The following is a 27,500-nucleotide window of genomic DNA, read 5'->3' as shown; positions in this document are numbered from 1 at the left end:
CTCCCCCCTTCACCCCCACTGCTCCCCCCCCTTCACCCCCACTGCTCCCCCCCCTTCACCCCCACTGCTCCCCCCTTCACCCCCACTGCTCCCCCCCTTCACCCCCACTGCCCCCCCCCCTTCACCCCCACTGCTCCCCCCTTCACCCCCACTGCTCCCCCCTTCACCCCCACTGCTCCCCCCTTCACCCCCACTGCTCCCTCCCCTTCACCCCCACTGCTCCCCCCCCTTCACCCCCACTGCTCCCCCCCCTTCACCCCCACTGCTCCCCCCCCTTCACCCCCACTGCTCCCCCCCCTTCACCCCCACTGCTCCCCCCCCCTTCACCCCCACTGCTCCCCCCTTCACCCCCACTGCTCCCCCCTTCACCCCCACTGCTCCCCCCTTCACCCCCACTGCTCCCTCCCCTTCACCCCCACTGCTCCCCCCCCTTCACCCCCACTGCTCCCCCCCCTTCACCCCCACTGCTCCCCCCCCTTCACCCCCACTGCTCCCCCCTTCACTCCCACTGCTCCCTCTTCTTCACCCCCACTGCTCCCCCCCCTTCACCCCCACTGCTCCCCCCTTCACCCCCACTGCTCCCCCCCCTTCACCCCCACTGCTCCCTCCCCTTCACCCCCACTGCTCCCCCCCTTCACCCCCACTGCTCCCCCCTTCACCCCCACTGCTCCCTCCCCTTCACCCCCACTGCTCCCTCCCCTTCACCCCCACTGCTCCCTCCCCTTCACCCCCACTGCTCCCCCCCCTTCACCCCCACTGCTCCCTCCCCTTCACCCCCACTGCTCCCCCCCCTTCACCCCCACTGCTCCCCCCCCTTCACCCCCACTGCTCCCCCCCTTCACCCCCACTGCTCCCCCCCCTTCACCCCCACTGCTCCCCCCCCTTCACCCCCACTGCTCCCCCCCCCTTCACCCCCACTGCTCCCCCCTTCACCCCCACTGCTCCCCCCTTCACCCCCACTGCTCCCCCCTTCACCCCCACTGCTCCCTCCCCTTCACCCCCACTGCTCCCCCCCCTTCACCCCCACTGCTCCCCCCCCTTCACCCCCACTGCTCCCCCCCCCTTCACCCCCACTGCTCCCCCCTTCACTCCCACTGCTCCCTCTTCTTCACCCCCACTGCTCCCCCCCCTTCACCCCCACTGCTCCCCCCTTCACCCCCACTGCTCCCCCCCCTTCACCCCCACTGCTCCCTCCCCTTCACCCCCACTGCTCCCCCCCTTCACCCCCACTGCTCCCCCCTTCACCCCCACTGCTCCCTCCTTCACCCCCACTGCTCCCCCCCCTTCCCCCCCACTGCTCCCCCCTTCCCCCCCACTGCTCCCCCCTTCACCCCCACTGCTCCCCCCTTCACCCCCACTGCTCCCTCCCCTTCACCCCCACTGCTCCCCCCCCTTCACCCCCACTGCTCCCCCCTTCACCCCCACTGCTCCCCCCTTCACCCCCACTGCTCCCCCCCCTTCACCCCCACTGCTCCCTCCCCTTCACCCCCACTGCTCCCCCCCCTTCACCCCCACTGCTCCCCCCTTCACCCCCACTGCTCCCCCCCCTTCACCCCCACTGCTCCCCCCTTCACCCCCACTGCTCCCCCCCTTCACCCCCACTGCCCCCCCCCCTTCACCCCCACTGCTCCCCCCTTCACCCCCACTGCTCCCCCCCCTTCACCCCCACTGCTCCCTCCCCTTCACCCCCACTGCTCCCCCCCCTTCACCCCCACTGCTCCCCCCTTCACCCCCACTGCTCCCTCCCCTTCACCCCCACTGCTCCCTCCCCTTCACCCCCACTGCTCCCTCCCCTTCACCCCCACTGCTCCCCCCCTTCACCCCCACTGCCCCCCCCCCTTCACCCCCACTGCTCCCCCCTTCACCCCCACTGCTCCCCCCCCTTCACCCCCACTGCTCCCTCCCCTTCACCCCCACTGCTCCCCCCCCTTCACCCCCACTGCTCCCCCCTTCACCCCCACTGCTCCCTCCCCTTCACCCCCACTGCTCCCTCCCCTTCACCCCCACTGCTCCCTCCCCTTCACCCCCACTGCTCCCCCCTTCACCCCCACTGCTCCCCCCTTCACCCCCACTGCTCCCTCCCCTTCACCCCCACTGCTCCCTCCCCTTCACCCCCACTGCTCCCTCCCCTTCACCCCCACTGCTCCCCCCCCCTTCACCCCCACTGCTCCCCCCCCCTTCACCCCCACTGCTCCCCCCTTCACTCCCACTGCTCCCTCCCCTTCACCCCCACTGCTCCCCCCCCTTCACCCCCACTGCTCCCCCCCCTTCACCCCCACTGCTCCCCCCTTCACCCCCACTGCTCCCCCCCCTTCACCCCCACTGCTCCCCCCCCCTTCACCCCCACTGCTCCCCCCTTCACCCCCACTGCTCCCCCCTTCACCCCCACTGCTCCCCCCTTCACCCCCACTGCTCCCTCCCCTTCACCCCCACTGCTCCCCCCCCTTCACCCCCACTGCTCCCCCCCCTTCACCCCCACTGCTCCCTCCCCTTCACCCCCACTGCTCCCCCCCCTTCACCCCCACTGCTCCCCCCTTCACCCCCACTGCTCCCTCCTTCACCCCCACTGCTCCCCCCCCTTCCCCCCCACTGCTCCCCCCTTCCCCCCCACTGCTCCCCCCTTCACCCCCACTGCTCCCCCCTTCACCCCCACTGCTCCCTCCCCTTCACCCCCACTGCTCCCCCCCCTTCACCCCCACTGCTTCCCCCCCTTCACCCCCACTGCTCCCCCCTTCACCCCCACTGCTCCCCCCTTCACCCCCACTGCTCCCCCCCCTTCACCCCCACTGCTCCCTCCCCTTCACCCCCACTGCTCCCCCCCCTTCACTCCCACTGCTCCCCCCTTCACCCCCACTGCTCCCCCCCTTCACCCCCACTGCTCCCCCCCTTCACCCCCACTGCTCCCCCCCATTCACCCCCACTGCTCCCTCCCCTTCACCCCCACTGCTCCCCCCCTTCACCCCCACTGCTCCCCCCCATTCACCCCCACTGCTCCCTCCCCTTCACCCCCACTGCTCCCCCCTTCACCCCCACTGCTCCCTCCCCTTCACCCCCACTGCTCCCCCCCCTTCACCCCCACTGCTCCCCCCTTCACCCCCACTGCTCCCCCCTTCACCCCCACTGCTCCCCCCCCTTCACCCCCACTGCTCCCCCCTTCACCCCCACTGCTCCTCCCTTCACCCCCACTGCTCCCCCCCCTTCACCCCCACTGCTCCCCCCTTCACCCCCACTGCTCCCCCCTTCACCCCCACTGCTCCCCCCCCTTCACCCCCACTGCTCCCCCCTTCACCCCCACTGCTCCCCCCTTCACCCCCACTGCTCCCCCCCCTTCACCCCCACTGCTCCCTCCCCTTCACCCCCACTGCTCCCCCCTTCACCCCCACTGCTCCCTCCCCTTCACCCCCACTGCTCCCCCCCCTTCACCCCCCCGCCTCCCCTCTCCTCCCCTCCCACTCCTCCCCGTGCTCCCCCCTTGCCCCCCCCCCCCCGTGCTCCCCCCCCCTCCCCACCCCCCGGTGCTAACGTGTGCCGGCGTGGCAGGGCATGCCGAGCCAGTGGGCGCGGCTGCTGCAGATCTCCAACATCAGCGTGTCGGAGCAGAAGCGCAACCCTCAGGCCGTGCTGGACGTGCTCAAGTTCTACGACTCCAAGGAGAGCGTCCACCAGAAGTACATGAGCTTCTCCTCGCTGCCCGGTACGCCCCGCAAGCCCACGTCGCTCACTCGCTCGCTCGCTCAGTCGCTCGGTCACCCGGAGCAATGGTGGTCATCATTATGGTGTTGATGGTTACGATGAGGGTGGAGGTTCTGGTGATGATGATGATGGCGATGATGATGATGATGATGACGATGACGATGATCACCGCAAGCACATCGCTCACTCGCTCGCTCGCTCGGTCACCCGGAGCAATGGTGGTCATCATTATGGTGTTGATGGTTACGATGAGGGTGGAGGTTCTGATGATGATGATGATGATGGCGATGACGATGGTGGCAATAATGATGACGATGACGATGATCACCGCAACCACGTCGCTCGCTCACTCACTCACTCGCTCGCTCGCTCGGTCGCTCGGTCACCCGGAGCAATGGTGGTCATCATTATGGTGTTGATGGTTACGATGAGGGTGGAGGTTCTGGTGATGACGATGATGATGACGATGATGATCATCATGATGATGACGATGATGATGGTGATGACGATGGTGATGACGATGGTGACGATAATGATGACGATGATCACCGCAACCACGTCGCTCACTCGCTCGGTCACTCGCCCGGAGCAATGGTGGTCATCATTATGGTGTTGATGGTTACGATGAGGGTGGAGGTTCTGGTGATGATGATGATGATGATCATCATGATGATGACGATGATGATGGCGATGACGACGATGACGATGATCACCGCAAGCACGTCGCACGCTCGGACGGTCGGTCACCCGGACCAATGGTGGTTATGATTATGGTGTTGATGGTTTCGATGAGGGTGGAGGTGATGGCGATGATGATGGCGATGATGATGATGATGGCGATGATGATCATGGTGGTGTTGATGCTGGTGATGATGGTGGTGATGACGATGGCGATGGTGATGTTGATGATGATGATCATGACGGTGACGACGACAACGATGATGGCGATGATGATGATGGCGATGGTGATGATGACGATGGTGATCATGACGATGACGATCATGACGATGACGATGGCGATGATGATTGTGTTTCTGACGATGATAATGGCGATGATGATGACGATGGCGATGGTGATGGTGATGATGATGGTGATGATGATGATCATGACGTTGACGACGACGATGATGATGGCGATGATGATGATGGCGATGGTGATGATCATCATGATGATGACGATGATGACGATGATGACGATGATAATGGCGATGATGATTGTGGTTCTGACGATGATAATGGCGATGATGACGATGACGGTGGCGATCATGACGATGACGATCATGACGATGACGGCGACGATGGAGATTGTGGTTCTGACGATGATAATGGCGATGATGACGATGATGACTGTGGTTCTGACGATAATGGCGATGATGACGATGACGATGGCGATCATGACGATGATGATAACGATCATGACGATGACCACGACGATGGCGATCATGACGATGACGATGATGACGATGACGATGACGACGACGACGATGGCGATCATGACGATGACGATGATGACGATGACGACGACGATGATGGCGATCATGACGATGACCACGACGATCATGACGACGACGATGGCGATCATGACGATGACGACGACGATCACCCCCGTTGACGCTTAACAACGCCCAATGTGTGACGGCGCTGTTGACGCGCACCGCGCCTGGCACGCGCTCCCCCCCCCCCGTGGTTTTTGTTTTCTCGTTCGCAGAGAAGGCAGCCGAGTTGAGGACCCCCCACTCCAGCCTGGTGAGCCCCCCCCTCCACCACCACCCCCCAACAACCACCACCACCCCCACCACCACCACCCCCCACCACCACCACCACCACCATCACCACCACCACCACCCACCACCACCACCCCCACCACCACCACCACCCCCCCCCCACCACCACCCCCACCACCACCACCACCACCATCACCACCACCACCACCCACCACCACTACCCCCACCACCACCACCACCCCCCCCCCACCACCACCCCCACCACCACCACCACCCCCACCACCACCACCCCCCACCACCACCACCACCACCACCCCCACCACCACCCCCCCCCCACCACCACCCCCCCCACCACCCCCCCCACCACCACCCCCACCACCACCACCCACCACCACCACCACGTAGGGCCCATCGGTTCTCTGTCCACGCCACGATGGCGCCCGCCAATGCATTCGCACCGCGGGAGGAGCAATCTGATGAGCTGCGAAGCTCTTTGTCGTCACGGACGGCGCGGTGGGGGCGGTGCGGTGGGCACGCGGGGGTGAGGACGGCAACAGGCGGCCACAGACACAGCGGGGAGAGTGGCGCCGAGTACGGAGGGCAGACGGACGCGACACTGAGCCCACCAATTCGAGATTTGAAGCGTTCCGTGGCCGCGAGGATCCACGCCCTGTGGTTCTGTTCGGTAAAGTCACCTGGGCGGAGGAAATGTAAAACGACTAAACATTCTCACGACGTTTCGGCGAAAACACAAGCGGCCTTCATCGGGTGAAGGGGGACGAGAGGCCGTCTGGAGGGACAGCGCTGGAGTGAAACAGAGCCACGCTCAGGCCGCGACCCTTTAAGCTGTGTGAGAGGAAACAGAGCGCCTTGACAAAGGAATTAGCGTAAAAAATTCGCATTTAATTGGCGGACTTAGCATGATGAACGGTGTAGAGGGGGTGAACATGGGCAAGCCACTACCACCACCACCCCCCCCATCCGATCAGACAAAAACCCGCTAAAGTGTTAACTTATTTTTAAGTGTTCTTGGTTGTTTCGGTTAAAGTCACCGCCACGTTAGAAGGGGAAAACAATAAAATGATAAAAATACAAAACAATAAAATTATTATTCTTGGTTCTTTCGGTTAAAGTCACCGCCACGTTAGAAGGGGAAACAATAAAACAATAAAAATATAAAACAATAAAATTATTATTCTTGGTTCTTTCGGTTAAAGTCACCGCCACGTTAGAAAGGGAAACAATAACATAATAAAAATACAAAACAATACAATTATTGTAAAACAATAAAATTATTATTCTTGGTTCTTTCGGTTAAAGTCACCGCCACGTTAGAAGGGGAAACAATAAAATAATAAAAATATAAAACAATAAAATTATTGTAAAACAATAAAATTATTACTCTTGGTTCTTTCGGTTAAAGTCACCGCCACGTTAGAAGGGGAAACAATAAAATAATTAAAATATAAAACAATACAATTATTGTAAAACAATAAAATTATTATTCTTGGTTCTTTCGGTTAAAGTCACCACCACGTTAGAAGGGGAAACAATAAAATAATAAAAATATAAAACAATACAATTCTCGCGACGTTTCTTGCCGTGGTTTTCACACCCTGGCGATGATTGCTTCTTGCGTTTGCCGTCGAAACGTCGTGAGAATTGTATTGTTTTGTATTTTTTATTATTACTTTATTTCGATTTAAAGCTTTCATGACTGCAAGGATTCATCTTCTTTGGTTCTTTCGGTAAAGTCACCGCGTAAAATGAGAATAAAATAATAAATTGATAAAATAAAATAACACAATAATATTCTCACGACGTTTCGGCCACAACACAAGCGGCCTACATCAGGTGAAGGGACGAGACTGTCTGGAGGACAGCGCTGGAGTGAAAAAGCCACGCTCAGATCACGACCTTTAAGCTGTGTGAGAAGAAACAAAGCACCTTGACAAAGGAATTAGCATTGAATTTAGCAATGAAATGGCTGAGTGATTAGCTTGTGACTGGTCACAGAAATGGCTATTTTTTATTATTATTTTATTGTTTCCCCTTCTAACGTGGCGGTGACTTCGCCGAAAGAACCAAGAATAATAATTTTATTGTTTTACAATAATTTTATTGTTTTATATTTTTATTATTTTATTGTTTCCCCTTCTAACGTGGCGGTGACTTTAACCGAAAGAACCAAGAGTAATAATTTTATTGTTTTACAATAATTTTATTGTTTAATATTTTTATTATTTTATTGTTTCCCCTTCTAACGTGGCGGTGACTTTAACCGAAAGAACCAAGAATAATAATTTTATTGTTTTACAATAATTTTATTGATTTATATTTTTATTATTTTATTGTTTCCCCTTCTAACGTGGCGGTGACTTCGCCGAAAGAACCAAGAATATGAATCCCTGCAGTCACGAAAGCTTTAAATCGAAATTTCATTTCTAAGTGTTAGCATTCTTTAAAGTTCTTCAAACCGTAAACTATTCTTTATTTGAGCACGTCCAAGGCACCCCCTGAGAATGCTATCGCCTCTTCATCAGTAAGCGAGCATCCTGGCCGTCGCCAATGAAGGGGGTGGCGGAGAAATCCGATGAGCTGCGAAGCTCTTTGTCGTCACAGACGGTCCGGTAGGGGCGGTGCGGTGGGCACGCGGGGGGTAAGGACGTGACGAACGATACCAGCGCACGATAGGAGTGCAAAGTACAAGGGGAGGTAAACAGCTCGGCCAGGCATCAACGCAAATCCAATTCTAAACCATTCCCCCGTGATACCAGACGAAGCCCCGCTGAGTCATAAACTTTCAGAAGCCACCTGGCCACTGCAAATGACGGCTCAACAAAAGTGGCCTCCGTCATTTGGACATTCACAGCACCAACGTAGTCTAAATAACATGCGTACATGTGTGCATCTAGACCATCCCCATCCCATCAGACTTAGACGCCTGTGATAACAACAACAACAACAGCAACAACAAGAAAAACGCTTTGTGGCCCATCGGATTCCTCCAGTGCAAAAACACAAAAGAAATATTATCTTTCTACGAGTCTGTGTGGGTAGTAGCGTCAGGATAGCCAGTTACGAATGAGAGATAAAGTGATGAGAGATAACGTGGTGAGAGATCAAACTGGCATGTGTATTTATTGAAGGTAATTAACAGACAGAGCTTTCGTAGGCTGATATCGTTATCTGCCAAATTTGCTATTCACAAGCTTCCCCGGGCAAACGAATCCATCCTCGTCACGGATAACGGAGGATGCCGGAGTGGGGGGGTGGGGGATGGTTGTATAGCCAGGGCGAGCGAGTGAGCGGGCGGGCGAGCGAGCGGGCGGGTGAGTTGGTGAGAGAGCGAGCGGGCGGGCGAGAGAACAAGCGAGCGAGCGAGCGGGCGGGTGAGCGTGCGGGCCGGTGAGCTGGCGAGAGAGCGAGCGGGCGAGCGAGCGGGCGAGAGAGTGGGTAGGAGAACAAGCAAGCGGGCGGGCGAGCGGGCGAGAGAACGTGCGACCGGTTGAGCGGGTGAGAGAGCGGGCGACGGGGCGAGAGAGCGAGCGGGTGGGTGGGCGAGCAGGCGAGCGAGCGAGAGAACGTGCGACCGGTTGAGCGGGCGAGAGAGCGGGCGGGCGAGCAGGCGGGCGGGCGAGCAGGCGAGCGAGCGAGCGAGAGAGCGGGCGACCGGTTGGGCGGGCGAGTGAGCGGGCGAGTGTATGGGCGATTGAGTGGGTGCTGCTGCTACTACAACTGCTGCAACTGCTGCTGCTACAACTGCTGCTGCTGCTGCTGCCAACGCCGCAGCCGCAGTCGACGCTGCAGCAGAGCCGCAAGCGTGGGGTGGAGCCCCCGCCGGCGCCGCCCTGCTCCGAGGATGAAGACTCGGACGACGACGACGACGACGAGGAGGAGGAGGAGGACGAGGAGGAGGAGGACGACGAGGAGGAGGAGGAGGACGAGGATGACGACAGCCCGCCTCCGGCCATCGCTCCTCGGCCCGAGCACACGAAATCGGTGAGCGGGCGACCGCTGATTGCCACGAGATGTTGACGACCTCTCCCGGTACGCGGGAGGTCGTGGGTTCGACCCCGACCCCTGACGACGCCTGTATTTGCCGAGATGTTGACGACCTCGCCTGGCGTACAGGAGGTCGTGGGTTCGACCCCGACCCCTGACGTCGCCTGTGATTTGCCGAGATGTTGACGACCTCGCCTGGCGCACGAGAGGTCGTGGGTTCGACCCCCAACCCTGACGATGGCTCCCCAGTGGGGGGATTCCCCCTCACCGCCACCAACACCGTCAGTGACGATTCTCTGACCCGGTCCTGGGGCCTCCCCCTAGGTCGACTCAGCCTCAGATGAGTGCCCGGTGTAGCGGTGTAGCTTAGTAAACATCGTCACCCCTCGCTAACACCACTCGCCCCAAGGCGACACGGGGGGGGGAGGTCTTTGTCTCGACAGAGACCCTTGGGAATCATTTTACGTGAGCAAGCACTTGCAGGGGCTGCTCCTTTACCCTATGTTAACCGATTGGCGTGGGTGGCTACGTACGGTGTGAAATAAGTTCAACACGCACACACACACGGCACGGTTGGCTACGTACGGTGTGAAAGACGTTAAAGACACGTACACACAGCACGGTTGGCTACTTACGGTGTGAAAGAAGTTAAAGACACACACACACACAACACGGTTGGCTACTTACGGTGCGAAAGACGTTAAAGACACACACACATGGCGCGGTTGGCTACGTACTGTGTGAAAGACATTAAAGACACACACGGCACGGTTGGCTACTTACGGTGTGAAAGACGTTAAAGACATACACACACAGCACGGTTGGCTACTTACGGTGTGAAAGACGTTAAAGACACACACACACACAGCACGGTTGGCTACTTACGGTGTGAAAGACGTTAAAGACACTCGTACACACAACACGGTTGGCTACGTACGGTGTGAAAGAAGTTAAAGACACACAAAGAAGTTCAACACATAGCACGGCACGGTTGGCTACGTACGGCGCGAAAGAAGTTCGTCTCACACGTACACACAAGTTAAAGACACACACGTACACACACAGCGCGGTTGGCTACGTACGGCGCGAAAGAAGTCCCACACACACACACACACACGCGCGCGCGTGGTGTCAACGATCCATCAGGGTTCTTCTAGGGGCGCGCGTTCTTCATCGACAGCTTTCATGGTCTCGTCCGGGCACTCTCCCCGCAGTAGCTCAGCCTCGCCTGCACACAACGCCCGCCCGCCCACCTGACTCTGACCGCTCTTCCGTCATAGCGCAACGCCTAGCGGGGGCCGGGGGCCGGGGGGGGCGTCGTTCAGCGGCGACGGCGACGAATCCGCTCCCAGATCCGGCAGCCCTGAGCCCCGTCCCCGCCGCTCTCGGCTTCCTTTTATGCTCCCGGCGTGGCCTAGCTCCGGTCCCCAAGCCCCCCGGGGAGGTGCGAGCGGCGAGTCGGCACGCGTGGCCCCCCCCGCCTCGCTGCCTCAGCCGCGGGCGGTGTCGGTGTGAAGCCCGCAAGCCGACAACCCCCAGGAGCCAAAGTGACTGAAAGGAAAAGTAAAAACGAACGTCGCCTCCGAGAGCTTCTTGGGAAACGGGGGTGGGGGGGGGGGGGGAAGACCCAACGATGAACCCCTCCCCCCCCCCCCCCCCTCCACACCGGTCGCCGGTGCCGCCAAACATGTTGGGGGACCGCTGTGCCAGAGCAGCGGTCCGGGGGGGGGGCCTCCAGGCACGGCCCCCCGCGACCCTCGGCCCGGTTCCTCCGCCCTGCCCACCGCGCCCTCCTCGCCGGCGGGGCGCGCTCCACCGCGGTTGCGCTACCACGCCTTGCTCGTCCGTGTCCTTGTGCGCCAGATCTACACCCGCTCGGTGCTGGAGCCTGTAAGCCGGAGCCAGCAGCAGCAGCAGCAGCATCATCATCAGCATCATCATCAGCAGCAGCAGCAGCAGCAGCAGCCAGTCAACGCGGGGACGGCCCTCCCCGTCGCCGTGACAACCGCCGCCTCCGCCGGGACGGCCGCCCCCGCGCAGCCGAAGGAGGCGGTCTCCATGGCGATGACCCCGCCGACGGACAGCCCGACCCCGTCGCCCACGCCGACGTCGCCGAGGCCGTTCCCGTCGGCGGCGGCGGCGGCGGCGGCCGCCCCGGCGACGGCCGCCCCGGCGACGGTCGCCACGGCGACGGTCGCCACGGCGACGGTGGGGACCCCGAACGACAATCGCCAGCGGCGCAAGAACAAGATGACGGATGAGGAGATACTGGAGAAGCTGCGTGAGTAGCACACACACAGAGTAATAGTACTGGTACTACTAGTAATAGTACTGGTACTACTAGTAATAGTACTGGTACTACTAGTAATAGTACTGGTACTACAGGAACAAGATGACGGATGAGGAGATACTGGAGAAGCTGCGTGAGTAGCACACACACAGAGTAATAGTACTGGTACTACTAGTAATAGTACTGGTACTACTAGTAATAGTACTGGTACTACTAGTAATAGTACTGGTACTACAGGAACAAGATGACGGATGAGGAGATACTGGAGAAGCTGCGTGAGTAGCACACACACAGAGTAATAGTACTGGTACTACTAGTAATAGTACTGGTGCTACTAGTAATAGTACTGGTACTACTAGTAATAGTACTGGTACTACAGGAACAAGATGACGGATGAGGAGATACTGGAGAAGCTGCGTGAGTAGCACACACACAGAGTAATAGTACTGGTACTACTAGTAATAGTACTGGTACTACTAGTAATAGTACTGGTACTACTAGTAATAGTACTGGTACTACAGGAACAAGATGACGGATGAGGAGATACTGGAGAAGCTGCGTGAGTAGCACCCACACAGAGTAATAGTACTGGTACTACTAGTAATAGTACTGGTACTACTAGTAATAGTACTGGTACTACAGGAACAAGATGACGGATGAGGAGATACTGGAGAAACTGCGTGAGTAGCACACACACAGAGTAATAGTACTGGTACTACTAGTAATAGTACTGGTACTAGTAGTAATAGTACTGGTACTACTAGTAATAGTACTGGTACTACTAGTAATAGTACTGGTACTACAGGAACAAGATGACGGATGAGGAGATACTGGAGAAGCTGCGTGAGTAGCACACACACAGAGTAATAGTACTGGTACTACTAGTAATAGTACTGGTACTAGTAGTAATAGTACTGGTACTACAGGAACAAGATGACGGATGAGGAGATACTGGAGAAGCTGCGTGAGTAGCACCCACACAGAGTAATAGTACTGGTACTACTAGTAATAGTACTGGTACTACTAGTAATAGTACTGGTACTACAGGAACAAGATGACGGATGAGGAGATACTGGAGAAACTGCGTGAGTAGCACACACACAGAGTAATAGTACTGGTACTACTAGTAATAGTACTGGTACTAGTAGTAATAGTACTGGTACTACTAGTAATAGTACTGGTACTACTAGTAATAGTACTGGTACTACAGGAACAAGATGACGGATGAGGAGATACTGGAGAAGCTGCGTGAGTAGCACACACACAGAGTAATAGTACTGGTACTACTAGTAATAGTACTGGTACTAGTAGTAATAGTACTGGTACTACAGGAACAAGATGACGGATGAGGAGATACTGGAGAAGCTGCGTGAGTAGCACACACACAGAGTAATAGTACTGGTACTACTAGTAATAGTACTGGTACTAGTAGTAATAGTACTGGTACTACAGGAACAAGATGACGGATGAGGATATACTGGAGAAGCTGCGTGAGTAGCACACACACAGAGTAATAGTACTGGTACTACTAGTAATAGTACTTGTACTACTAGTAATAGTACTGGTACTAGTAGTAATAGTACTGGTACTAGTAGTAATAGTACTGGTACTACAGGAACAAGATGACGGATGAGGAGATACTGGAGAAGCTGCGTGAGTAGCACCCACACAGAGTAATAGTACTGGTACTACTAGTAATAGTACTGGTACTACTAGTAATAGTACTGGTACTACAGGAACAAGATGACGGATGAGGAGATACTGGAGAAACTGCGTGAGTAGCACACACACAGAGTAATAGTACTGGTACTACTAGTAATAGTACTGGTACTAGTAGTAATAGTACTGGTACTACTAGTAATAGTACTGGTACTACTAGTAATAGTACTGGTACTACAGGAACAAGATGACAGATGAGGAGATACTGGAGAAGCTGCGTGAGTAGCACACACACAGAGTAATAGTACTGGTACTACTAGTAATAGTACTGGTACTAGTAGTAATAGTACTGGTACTACAGGAACAAGATGACGGATGAGGAGATACTGGAGAAGCTGCGTGAGTAGCACACACACAGATTAATAGTACTGGTACTACTAGTAATAGTACTGGTACTAGTAGTAATAGTACTGGTACTACAGGAACAAGATGACGGATGAGGATATACTGGAGAAGCTGCGTGAGTAGCACACACACAGAGTAATAGTACTGGTACTACTAGTAATAGTACTTGTACTACTAGTAATAGTACTGGTACTAGTAGTAATAGTACTGGTACTAGTAGTAATAGTACTGGTACTACAGGAACAAGATGACGGATGAGGAGATACTGGAGAAGCTGCGTGAGTAGCACCCACACAGAGTAATAGTACTGGTACTACTAGTAATAGTACTGGTACTACTAGTAATAGTACTGGTACTACAGGAACAAGATGACGGATGAGGAGATACTGGAGAAACTGCGTGAGTAGCACACACACAGAGTAATAGTACTGGTACTACTAGTAATAGTACTGGTACTACTAGTAATAGTACTGGTACTACTAGTAATAGTACTGGTACTACAGGAACAAGATGACGGATGAGGAGATACTGGAGAAGCTGCGTGAGTAGCACACACACAGAGTAATAGTAATGGTACTACTAGTAATAGTACTGGTACTAGTAGTAATAGTACTGGTACTACAGGAACAAGATGACGGATGAGGAGATACTGGAGAAGCTGCGTGAGTAGCACACACACAGAGTAATAGTACTGGTACTACTAGTAATAGTACTGGTACTAGTAGTAATAGTACTGGTACTACAGGAACAAGATGACGGATGAGGATATACTGGAGAAGCTGCGTGAGTAGCACACACACAGAGTAATAGTACTGGTACTACTAGTAATAGTACTTGTACTACTAGTAATAGTACTGGTACTAGTAGTAATAGTACTGGTACTACAGGAACAAGATGACGGATGAGGAGATACTGGAGAAGCTGCGTGAGTAGCACACACACACAGAGTAATAGTACTGGTACTACTAGTAATAGTACTGGTACTAGTAGTAATAGTACTGGTACTACAGGAACAAGATGACGGATGAGGAGATACTGGAGAAGCTGCGTGAGTAGCACACACACAGAGTAATAGTACTGGTTCTACTAGTAATAGTACTGGTACTACTAGTAATAGTACTGGTACTAGTAGTAATAGTACTGGTACTACTAGTAATAGTACTGGTACTAGTAGTAATAGTACTGGTACTACAGGAACAAGATGACGGATGAGGAGATACTGGAGAAGCTGCGTGAGTAGCACACACACACAGAGTAATAGTACTGGTACTACTAGTAATAGTACTGGTACTACTAGTAATAGTACTGGTACTAGTAGTAATAGTACTGGTACTACTAGTAATAGTACTGGTACTAGTAGTAATAGTACTGGTACTACAGGGACAAGATGACGGATGAGGAGATACTGGAGAAGCTGCGTGAGTAGCACACACACAGAGTAATAGTACTGGTACTACTAGTAATAGTACTGGTACTACTAGTAATAGTACTGGTACTAGTAGTAATAGTACTGGTACTACAGGAACAAGATGACGGATGAGGATATACTGGAGAAGCTGCGTGAGTAGCACACACACAGTAATAGTACTGGTACTACTAGTAATAGTACTTGTACTACTAGTAATAGTACTGGTACTAGTAGTAATAGTACTGGTACTACAGGAACAAGATGACGGATGAGGAGATACTGGAGAAGCTGCGTGAGTAGCACACACACAGAGTACTAGGAGTGGTACTACTAGTAATAGTACTGGTACTAGTAGTAATAGTACTGGTACTACAGGAACAAGATGGCGGATGAGGAGATACTGGAGAAGCTGCGTGAGTAGCACACACACAGAGTAATAGTACTGGTACTACTAGTAATAGTACTGGTACTACTAGTAATAGTACTGGTACTAGTAGTAATAGTACTGGTACTAGTAGTAATAGTGCTGGTACTACTAGTAATAGTACTGGTACTACAGGAACAAGATGACGGATGAGGAGATACTGGAGAAGCTGCGTGAGTAGCACACACACAGAGTAATAGTACTGGTACTAATAGTACTGGTACTAGTAGTAATAGTACTGGTACTACAGGAACAAGATGACGGATGAGGAGATACTGGAGAAGCTGCGTGAGTAGCACACACACAGAGTAATAGTACTGGTACTACTAGTAATAGTACTTGTACTACTAGTAATAGTACTGGTACTAGTAGTAATAGTACTGGTACTACAGGAACAAGATGACGGATGAGGAGATACTGGAGAAGCTGCGTGAGTAGCACACACACAGAGTACTAGGAGTGGTACTACTAGTAATAGTACTGGTACTACTAGTAATAGTACTGGTACTACTAGTAATAGTACTGGTACTACAGGAACAAGATGACGGATGAGGAGATACTGGAGAAGCTGCGTGAGTAGCACACACACAGAGTACTAGGAGTGGGACTACTAGTAATAGTACTGGTACTACTAGTAATAGTACTGGTACTAGTAGTAATAGTACTGGTACTACAGGAACAAGATGACGGATGAGGAGATACTGGAGAAGCTGCGTGAGTAGCACACACACAGAGTACTAGGAGTGGTACTACTAGTAATAGTACTAGTACTACTAGTAATAGTACTGGTACTAGTAGTAATAGTACTGGTACTAGTAGTAATAGTACTGGTACTACAGGAACAAGATGACGGATGAGGAGATACTGGAGAAGCTGCGTGAGTAGCACACACAGAGTACTAGGAGTGGTACTACTAGTAATAGTACTGGTACTACTAGTAATAGTACTGGTACTAGTAGTAATAGTACTGGTACTACAGGAACAAGATGACGGATGAGGAGATACTGGAGAAGCTGCGTGAGTAGCACACACACAGAGTACTAGGAGTGGTTCTACTAGTAATAGTACTGGTACTACTAGTACTAGTACTTGTACTACTAGTAATAGTACTGGTACTACTAGTAATAGTACTGGTACTACAGGAACAAGATGACGGACGAGGAGATACTGGAGAAGCTGCGTGAGTAGCACACACACAGAGTACTAGGAGTGGTACTACTAGTAATAGTACTAGTACTACTAGTAATAGTACTGGTACTACTAGTAATAGTACTGGTACTACAGGAACAAGATGACGGATGAGGAGATACTGGAGAAGATGCGTGAGTAGCACACACACAGAGTAATAGTACTGGTACTACTAGTAATAGTACTGGTACTACTAGTAATAGTACTGGTACTAGTAGTAATAGTACTGGTACTAGTAGTAATAGTACTGGTACTACTAGTAATAGTACTGGTATATACTAGTAATAGTACTGGTAGTACAGGAACAAGATGACGGATGAGGAGATACTGGAGGAGCTGCGTGAGTCGCACACACACAGAGTAATAGTACTGGTACTACTAGTAATAGTACTGGTACTACTAGTACTGGTACTACTAGTAATAGTACTGGTACTAGTAGTAATAGTACTGGTACTAGTAGTAATAGTACTGGTACTACAGGAACAAGATGACGGATGAGGAGATACTGGAGAATCTGCGTGAGTAGCACACACACACAGAGTACTAGGAGTGGTACTACTAGTAATAGTACTGGTAGTACTACTAATAGTACTGGTACTAGTAGTAATAGTACTGGTACTAGTAGTAATAGTACTGGTAGTAGTAGGAATGGCACTAGTAGCGGTAGTAATAGTACTGGTACTAGTAGTACTATTAGTACTGGTGCTCGTGCTACTAGTAGTGGTAGTAATAGTACTGGTACTAGTAGTACTATTAGTACTGGTACTAGTAGTACTATTAGTACTGGTGCTAGTAGGAGTGGTAGTATTAGTACTGGTACTAGTAGTACTACTAGTAGTACTATTAGTACTGGTACTAGTAGTACTATTAGTACTGGTGCTAGTAGTAGTAGTGGTAGTATTAGTACTGGTACTAGTAGTACTACTAGTAGTACTATTAGTACTGGTGCTAGTAGTAATAGTGCTAGTAGTGGTAATCGTGGTAGTGGTAGTAGTAGTGGTAGTAGTACTAGGAGTGGCACTAGTAGTGGTAGTAATACTAGTACTAGTAATACTAATACTAGTATTACTAGTACTAGTATTAGTACTACTAGTACCAGTACTACTAGTACCACTACTAGTACTAGTACTACTAGTTCTAGTAGTACTCATAGTTGTGTCAGAGACCTGAGTTTGATTCCCGCTCACAGCCACCAGCAACACCGTCAGTGACGATTATCTGAACCGGTCCTGGGTCCTCCCCTAGGTCGACTCGGCCTCAAATGAGTACCTGGTGCGGTGTGTAGTAAACATCGCCACTGGGGAGACAAAGGCGGCCGGGCGTGGTGCTGGCCACCCACCCCCTCGTGTACCACAGCGCCGGCCTTCATTGGTGCTCGCTAACAACACTTGCCCCTACAGTCTGTTAGAGGCTACACGGGGGATCTTTGTCTGTGTATAGGTGCTGCTGCTACTCGCTACTCACGGCACTTGCCCCTACAGCCTGTCACAGGCTACACGGGGGACCTTTGTCATTGACTTTGTGTCCGTGTGTCCGTGTGTGTGTGTCCGTGTGTGTGTGTCCGTGTGTGTGTGTCCGTGTGTGTGTGTGTCTGTGTGCGTCCGTGTGTGTGTGTCTATGTGTGTCTGTGTGTGTCTATGTGTATCTGTGTGTGTCTGTGTCTGTGTGTGTGTGTCCGTGTGTGTCTGTGTGCGTGTCCATGCGTGTTTGTCCATGTGTGTGTGTGTCTATGTGTGTCTGTGTGTGTCTATGTGTGTCTATGTGTGTCTGTGTGTGTGTGTCTATGCGTGTGTCTGTGTGTGTCTATGTGTGTGTGTCCATGCGTGTTTGTCCATGTGTGTGTGTCTATGTGTGTCTGTGTGTGTCTATGTGTGTCTATGTGTGTCTGTGTGTGTGTCTATGTGTGTGTCTGTGTGTGTGTGTGTCTGTGTGTGTGTGTCTGTGTGTGTGTGTCTGTGTGTGTGTGTCCGTGTGTGTGTGTCTGTGTGTGTGTGTCTGTGTGTGTGTGTCTGTGTGTGTGTGTCTGTGTGTGTGTGTCTGTGTGTGTGTGTCTGTGTGTCTATGTGTGTGGGTGTGTGTGTCTGTGTGTGTGTCTGTGTGTGTCTGTGTGTGTGTGTGTGTCTGTGTGTGTCTGTGTGTGTGTCTGTGTGTGTCTGTGTGTGTGTCCGTGTGTGCGTGCAGGAACCATCGTGACGATCGGCGACCCCAAGAAGAAGTACACACGCTTCGAGAAGATCGGCCAGGGGTGAGCTCCGGCACCACCACTGCCGCTCACGATCATCACCACATCTCCACGATCATCACCACCACGATCATCATCACCACATCACCACGATCATCATCACCACGATGATCATCACCACATCACCACGATGATCATCACCACGATGATCACCACATCACCACGATCATCATCACCACGATGATCATCACCACATCACCACGATCATCATCACCACGATCATCATCACCACATCACCACGATTATCATCACCACGATCATCATCACCACATCACCACGATGATCATCACCACGATGATCACCACATCACCACGATCATCATCACCACATCACCACGATCATCACCACATCACCACGATGATCATCTCCACGATCATCATCACCACATCACCACGATTATCATCACCACGATCATCATCACCACATCACCACGATCATCATCACCACGATGATCATCAGTAGTACTAGTGGTCGTGGTGGTGGTGACGTTGTCTCTGCTACTAGTAACTACTACTACTAACTACTACTAGTAACTACTACTAACTACTAGTAGTAGTAGTACTACTACTAACCACCACTAGTAATACTACTAGTGGTGGTGTTGACGTTGTCTCTGCTACAAGTAACTACTACTAGTAACTTCTACTACTAACTACTACTAGTACTAGTTAGTAGTCGTCGTTAGTAGTAGTAGTTACTAGTAACTACTACTACTAACTTCTACTAGTAGTAGATAGTAGTTACTAGTAGTAGTTAGTACTACTACTAGTAACTACTAGTGGTAGTAGTAGTTAGTAGTACTACTACTAGTAACTACTAGTGGTAGTAGTAGTTAGTAGTACTACTACTACTACTAACTACTACTAGTAGTAGTTACTAGTAGTACTACTACTAGTAGTGGTGGTGTTGACGTTGTCTCTGCTACTAGTACTAACTACTACTAACTACTACTAGTAGTAGTTAGTAGTAGTTAGTAGTTAGTTAGTAGTTAGTTAGTACTACTAGTAGTTAGTAGTAGTGGTGGTGTTGACGTTTAGTGTGCTACTACTAACTACTACTACTAGTAGTAGTAGTTAGTTCGTAGTTAGTACTACTAGTAGTTAGTAGTGGTGGTGGTGTTGGCGTTGAGTGTGCTACTAGTAACTACTACTAGTAGTAGTAGTAGTTAGTATTAGTAGTTAGTAGTTAGTTAGTAGTTAGTTAGTACTACTAGTAGTTAGTAGTACTAACTACTAGTAGTTAGTAGTGGTGGTGTTGTTGACGTTGAGTGTGCTACTAGTAACTACTACTAGTAGTTAGTAGTGGTGGTGTTGTTGACGTTGAGTGTGCTACTAGTAACTACTACTAGTAGTAGTAGTTAGTAGTAGTAGTTAGTAGTTAGTTAGTACTACTAGTAGTTAGTAGTACTAACTACTAGTAGTTAGTAGTGGTGGTGTTGTTGACGTTGAGTGTGCTACTAGTAACTACTACTAGTAGTAGTTAGTTAGTAGTTAGTTAGTACTACTAGTAGTTTGTAGTGGTGGTGTTGTTGACATTGAGTGTGCTACTAGTAACTACTACTAGTAGTAGTTAGTAGTAGTAGTTAGTAGTAGTTAGTTAGTAGTTAGTTAGTACTACTAGTAGTTAGTAGTGGTGGTGGTGTTGACGTTGAGTGTGCTACTAGTAACTACTACTAGTAGTAGTTAGTACTAACTACTACTAACTACTACTACTAGTAACTACTACTACTAGTTAGTACTACTAACTAGTACTAACTAGTGATTGTTGTAGTTGACGTTGAGTGTGCTACTAGTAACTACTACTAGTAGTAGTTAGTACTAGTTAGTAGTACTAACTAGTACTAGTTAGTAGTACTAACTAGTACTAGTTAGTAGTACTAACTAGTACTAACTACTAACTAACTAGTAGTGTAGTAGTTGACGCTGAGTGTGCTACTACTAACTACTACTAGTTAGTTAGTACTACTAACTAGTAATAACTAGTACTAACTAACTAGTGGTAGTGTAGTAGTTGACGTTGAGTGTGCTCCGTGTCCCTGCAGGGCGTCTGGCACCGTCTACACTGCCATCGACGTCGCCACGGGGCAGGAGGTGGGGGCACGGGGGGGGCACGGGGGGGAGGGGGGCACAGGGGGGGAGGGGGGCACGGGGGGGAGGTGGGGGCACGGGGGGAGGTGGGGGCACGGGGGTGAGGTGGGGGCAAGGGGGTGAGGTGGGGGCACGGGGGTGAGGTGGGGGCAAGGGGGGGCGGGTGGGCGGGGGTTGCGCAAGGGGGAGGGGGCGGCAGTTGCACGCTGACCCCTGACGCCTGTGACCTCCATGACCCCCCAGGTGGCTATCAAGCAGATGAACCTGCAGCAGCAGCCCAAGAAGGAGCTGATCATCAACGAGATCCTGGTGATGAGAGAGAACAAGAACCCCAACATCGTCAACTACCTGGACAGGTGCGGTGGGGCGGGTGGGCGTCATCATGACCTGGTTGCCATGCGTCCTAGTTACCTGGTTGCCATGCCTCCTAGTTACCTGGTTGCCATGCCTCCTAGTTACCTGGTTGCCATGCCTCCTAGTTACCTGGTTGCCATGCCTCCTAGTTACCTGGTTGCCATGCCTCCTAGTTACCTGGTTGCCATGCCTCCTAGTTACCTGGTTGCCATGCCTCCTAGTTACCTGGTTGCCATGCCTCCTAGTTACCTGGTTGCCATGCCTCCTAGTTACCTGGTTGCCATGCCTCCTAGTTACCTGGTTGCCATGCCTCCTAGTTACCTGGTTGCCATGCCTCCTAGTTACCTGGTTGCCATACCTCCTAGTTACCTGGTTGCCATGCCTCCTAGTTACCTGGTTGCCATGCCTCCTAGTTACCTGCTTGCCATGCCTCCTAGTTACCTGGTTGCCATGCCTCCTAGTTACCCGGTTGCCTTGCCTCCTAGTTACCTGGTTGCCATGCCTCCTAGTTACCTGGTTGCCTTGCCTCCTAGTTACCTGGTTGCCATGCCTCCTAGTTACCTGGTTGCCATGCCTCCTAGTTACCTGGTTGCCATGCCTCCTAGTTACCTGGTTGCCATGCCTCCTAGTTACCTGGTTGCCATGCCTCCTAGTTACCTGGTTGCCATGCCTCCTAGTTACCTGGTTGCCATGCCTCCTAGTTACCTGGTTGCCATGCCTCCTAGTTACCTGGTTGCCATGCCTCCTAGTTACCTGCTTGCCATGCCTCCTAGTTACCTGGTTGCCATGCCTCCTAGTTACCTGGTTGCCATGCCTCCTAGTTACCTGGTTGCCATGCCTCCTAGTTACCTGGTTGCCTTGCCTCCTAGTTACCTGGTTGCCATGCCTCCTAGTTACCTGGTTGCCATGCCTCCTAGTTACCTGGTTGCCATGCCTCCTAGTTACCTGGTTGCCATGCCTCCTAGTTACCTGGTTGCCATGCCTCCTAGTTACCTGGTTGCCATGCCTCCTAGTTACCTGGTTGCCATGAATACCACTCACCCAGGTGCCTTGCCTCCTAGTTACCTGGTTGCCATGCCTCCTAGATACCTGGTTGCCATGCCTCCTAGTTACCCGGTTGCCATGCCTCCTAGTTACCCGGTTGCCTTGGCTTCTAGTTACCTGGTTGCCATGCCTCCTAGTTACATGGTTGCCATGCCTCCTAGTTACCTGGTTGCCATGCCTCCTAGTTACCAGGTTGCCATGCCTCCTAGTTACCTGGTTGCCATGCCTCCTAGTTACCTGGTTGCCATGCCTCCTAGTTACCTGGTTGCCATCCCTCCTTGTTACCTGGTTGCCATGCCTCCTAGTTACCTGGTTACCTTGCCTCCTAGTTACCTGGTTGCCATGCCTCCTAGTTACCTGGTTGCCATGCCTCCTAGTTACCTGGTTGCCATGCCTCCTAGTTACCTGGTTGCCATGCCTCCTAGTTACCTGGTTGCCATGCCTCCTAGTTACCTGGTTGCCATGCCTCCTAGTTACCTGGTTGCCTTGCCTCCTAGTTACCTGGTTGCCATGCCTCCTAGTTACCTGGTTGCCATGAATACCACTCACCCAGGTGCCATGCCTCCTAGTTACCCGGTTGCCATGCCTCCTAGTTACCTGGTTGCCATGCCTCCTAGTTACCCGGTTGCCATGGATGCCACTGACCCAGCTGTTACGACTGCTATCCACCTCTTTCTACGGCGACCACTCGCACAGACGCTTTGCCTCCTATTATCTGAATGCCTTTAGTTGCCCGGTTGCCGTGTATCCTAGTTGCCCGGTCGTCATAGCTACCGCGTGACCGGTTGCCACGGATACCGGCCGGGTCCCCGTTGTGACGTCCTCCCCTAGCTACCTGGTTGGCGAGGAGTTGTGGGTCGTCATGGAGTACCTCCCCGGCGGCTCGCTGACCGACGTCGTCACGGAAACGTGCATGGACGAGGGTCAGATCGCCGCTGTCTGTCGCGAGGTACCAACAGGGTTTACAGAGACAGGGAGACAGGGAGACAGAGACACAGGGAGACAGAGACAGGGAGACAGAGACAGGGAGACACAGAGACAGGGAGACAGGGAGACAGAGACACAGGGAGACAGAGACAGGGAGACAGAGACAGGGAGACACAGAGACAGGGAGACAGGGAGACAGAGACACAGGGAGACAGAGACAGGGACAGGGAGACAGAGACACGGAGACACGGAGACAGAGAGACAGGGAGACAGAGACAGGGAGACAGAGACACAGAGACAGAGACAGGGAGACAGGGAGACAGGGAGACAGAGACACGGAGACACAGAGACAGGGAGACAGGGAGACAGAGACACAGGGAGACAGAGACAGGGAGACAGAGACACGGAGACACGGAGACACGGAGACAGAGAGACAGGGAGACAGGGAGACAGAGACACAGAGACAGAGACAGGGAGACAGGGAGACAGAGACACGGAGACACAGAGACAGGGAGACAGGGAGACAGAGACACAGGGAGACAGAGACAGGGACAGGGAGACAGAGACACGGAGACACGGAGACACGGAGACAGAGAGACAGGGAGACAGAGACAGGGAGACAGAGACACAGAGACAGAGACAGGGAGACAGGGAGACAGAGACACGGAGACACAGAGACAGGGAGACAGGGAGACAGAGACAGGGAGACAGAGATAGGGAGACACGGAGACAGAGACACAGAGACAGGGAGACACGGAGACAGAGACACAGAGACAGGGAGACAGAGACAGGGAGACAGAGACACAGAGACAGGGAGACAGAGACAGAGACACAGAGACAGAGACACAGAGACAGAGACAGGGAGACAGAGACACGGAGACACGGAGACACGGAGACAGGGAGACAGAGACACAGAGACACAGAGACAGGGAGACAGAGACACGGAGACACGGAGACACGGAGACACGGAGAAAGGGAGACAGAGACACAGAGACAGGGAGACAGAGACACAGAGACAGGGAGACAGGGAGACAGAGACAAAGACAGAGAGACAGGGAGACAGAGACAAGGAGACAGAGACACAGAGACAGAGACAGGGAGACAGGGAGACAGAGACACAGAGACAGTGAGACGGGGAGACAGAGACACAGAGACACAGAGACAGAGACACAGAGACACGGAGACAGGGAGACAGAGACACGGAGACACGGAGACAGGGAGACAGAGAGACAGAGACAGGGAGACAGAGACAGGGAGACAGAGACAGGGAGACAGAGACACAGAGACAGGGAGACAGAGACACAGAGACACAGAGACAGGGAGACAGGGAGACAGGGAGACAGAGACACAGAGACACAGAGACAAGGAGACAGAGACAGGGAGACAGAGACACAGAGACAGGGAGACAGAGACACAGAGACACAGAGACAGGGAGACAGGGAGACAGAGACACAGAGACAGAGACACAGAGACACAGAGACAAGGAGACAGAGACAGGGAGAAAGAGACAAGGAGACAGAGACAGGGAGACAGAGACACAGAGACAGGGAGACAGAGACACAGAGACACAGAGACAGGGAGACAGAGACACAGAGACACAGAGACAAGGAGACAGAGACAGGGAGACAGAGACACAGAGACAGGGAGACAGAGACACAGAGACACAGAGACAGGGAGACAGGGAGACAGAGACACAGAGACAGGGAGACAGGGACACAGAGACAGAGACACGGAGACACGGAGACACGGAGACAGAGAGACAGGGAGACAGGGAGACAGAGACACAGAGACAGAGACAGGGAGACAGGGAGACAGAGACACGGAGACACAGAGACAGGGAGACAGGGAGACAGAGACACAGGGAGACAGAGACAGGGACAGGGAGACAGAGACACGGAGACACGGAGACACGGAGACAGAGAGACAGGGAGACAGAGACAGGGAGACAGAGACACAGAGACAGAGACAGGGAGACAGGGAGACAGAGACACGGAGACACAGAGACAGGGAGACAGGGAGACAGAGACAGGGAGACAGAGATAGGGAGACACGGAGACAGAGACACAGAGACAGGGAGACAGGGAGACACGGAGACAGAGACACAGAGACAGGGAGACAGAGACAGGGAGACAGAGACACAGAGACAGGGAGACAGAGACAGAGACACAGAGACAGAGACACAGAGACAGAGACAGGGAGACAGAGACACGGAGACACGGAGACACGGAGACAGGGAGACAGAGACACAGAGACACAGAGACAGGGAGACAGAGACACGGAGACACGGAGACACGGAGACACGGAGAAAGGGAGACAGAGACACAGAGACAGGGAGACAGAGACACAGAGACAGGGAGACAGGGAGACAGAGACAAAGACAGAGAGACAGGGAGACAGAGACAAGGAGACAGAGACACAGAGACAGAGACAGGGAGACAGGGAGACAGAGACACAGAGACAGTGAGACGGGGAGACAGAGACACAGAGACACAGAGACAGAGACACAGAGACACGGAGACAGGGAGACAGAGACACGGAGACACGGAGACAGGGAGACAGAGAGACAGAGACAGGGAGACAGAGACAGGGAGACAGAGACAGGGAGACAGAGACACAGAGACAGGGAGACAGAGACACAGAGACACAGAGACAGGGAGACAGGGAGACAGGGAGACAGAGACACAGAGACACAGAGACAAGGAGACAGAGACAGGGAGACAGAGACACAGAGACAGGGAGACAGAGACACAGAGACACAGAGACAGGGAGACAGGGAGACAGAGACACAGAGACAGAGACACAGAGACACAGAGACACAGAGACAAGGAGACAGAGACAGGGAGACAGAGACAAGGAGACAGAGACAGGGAGACAGAGACACAGAGACAGGGAGACAGAGACACAGAGACACAGAGACAGGGAGACAGAGACACAGAGACACAGAGACAAGGAGACAGAGACAGGGAGACAGAGACACAGAGACAGGGAGACAGAGACACAGAGACACAGAGACAGGGAGACAGGGAGACAGAGACACAGAGACAGGGAGACAGGGACACAGAGACAGAGACACAGAGACACAGAGACAGGGAGACAGGGAGACAGAGATACAGAGACAGGGAGACAGAGACACAGAGACAGAGACACAGAGACAAGGAGACAGAGACAAGGAGACAGAGACAGGGAGACAGAGAGAGACACAGAGACACAGAGACAGGGAGACAGAGACACAGAGACACAGAGACAGGGAGACAGGGACACAGAGACAGAGACAAGGAGACAGAGACAGGGAGACAGAGAGAGACACAGAGACACAGAGACAGGGAGACAGAGACACAGAGACACAGAGACAAGGAGACAGAGACACAGAGACAGGGAGACAGAGACACAGAGACACAGAGACAGGGAGACAGGGAGACAGAGACACAGAGACAGGGAGACAGAGACACAGAGACACAGAGACACAGAGACAGGGAGACAGGGAGACAGGGAGACAGAGACACAGAGACACAGAGACAAGGAGACAGAGACAGGGAGACAGAGACACAGAGACAGGGAGACAGAGACACAGAGACACAGAGACAGGGAGACAGGGAGACAGAGACACAGAGACAGAGACACAGAGACACAGAGACACAGAGACAAGGAGACAGAGACAGGGAGACAGAGACAAGGAGACAGAGACAGGGAGACAGAGACACAGAGACAGGGAGACAGAGACACAGAGACACAGAGACACAGAGACAGGGAGACAGAGACACAGAGACACAGAGACAAGGAGACAGAGACAGGGAGACAGAGACACAGAGACAGGGAGACAGAGACACAGAGACACAGAGACAGGGAGACAGGGAGACAGAGACACAGAGACAGGGAGACAGGGACACAGAGACAGAGACACAGAGACACAGAGACAGGGAGACAGGGAGACAGAGATACAGAGACAGGGAGACAGAGACACAGAGACAGAGACACAGAGACAAGGAGACAGAGACAAGGAGACAGAGACAGGGAGACAGAGAGAGACACAGAGACACAGAGACAGGGAGA

General features: G+C 52.8%; 1 protein-coding gene across 1 annotated transcript in view; it reads left to right on the top strand.

The window, feature by feature from the left end:
- The window catches only part of LOC116957110 (serine/threonine-protein kinase PAK 3-like), a 97,907-nt gene that overhangs the window by 51,047 nt on the left and 19,360 nt on the right, over positions 1–27,500 (top strand). Inside the window, exons 5-12 of the mRNA XM_076055228.1 lie at positions 3,541–3,694; positions 5,402–5,439; positions 9,210–9,419; positions 11,286–11,703; positions 18,978–19,041; positions 21,080–21,128; positions 21,369–21,481; positions 23,355–23,472. Of these exons, the coding sequence (XP_075911343.1) occupies positions 3,541–3,694; positions 5,402–5,439; positions 9,210–9,419; positions 11,286–11,703; positions 18,978–19,041; positions 21,080–21,128; positions 21,369–21,481; positions 23,355–23,472 (1,164 nt within the window). The remainder of the gene's footprint in view (positions 1–3,540; positions 3,695–5,401; positions 5,440–9,209; positions 9,420–11,285; positions 11,704–18,977; positions 19,042–21,079; positions 21,129–21,368; positions 21,482–23,354; positions 23,473–27,500) is intronic.

This window comes from Petromyzon marinus, chromosome 70 (assembly GCF_048934315.1).
Source record: "Petromyzon marinus isolate PM22_M1 ecotype Great Lakes invasive population chromosome 70, UKy_Petmar_22M1.pri1.0, whole genome shotgun sequence".
NCBI classification, from domain to species: Eukaryota; Metazoa; Chordata; class Hyperoartia; order Petromyzontiformes; family Petromyzontidae; genus Petromyzon; species Petromyzon marinus.
Note: the sequence above shows the minus strand (reverse complement) of the source record. Positions and strands in the feature narration are given on the sequence as shown.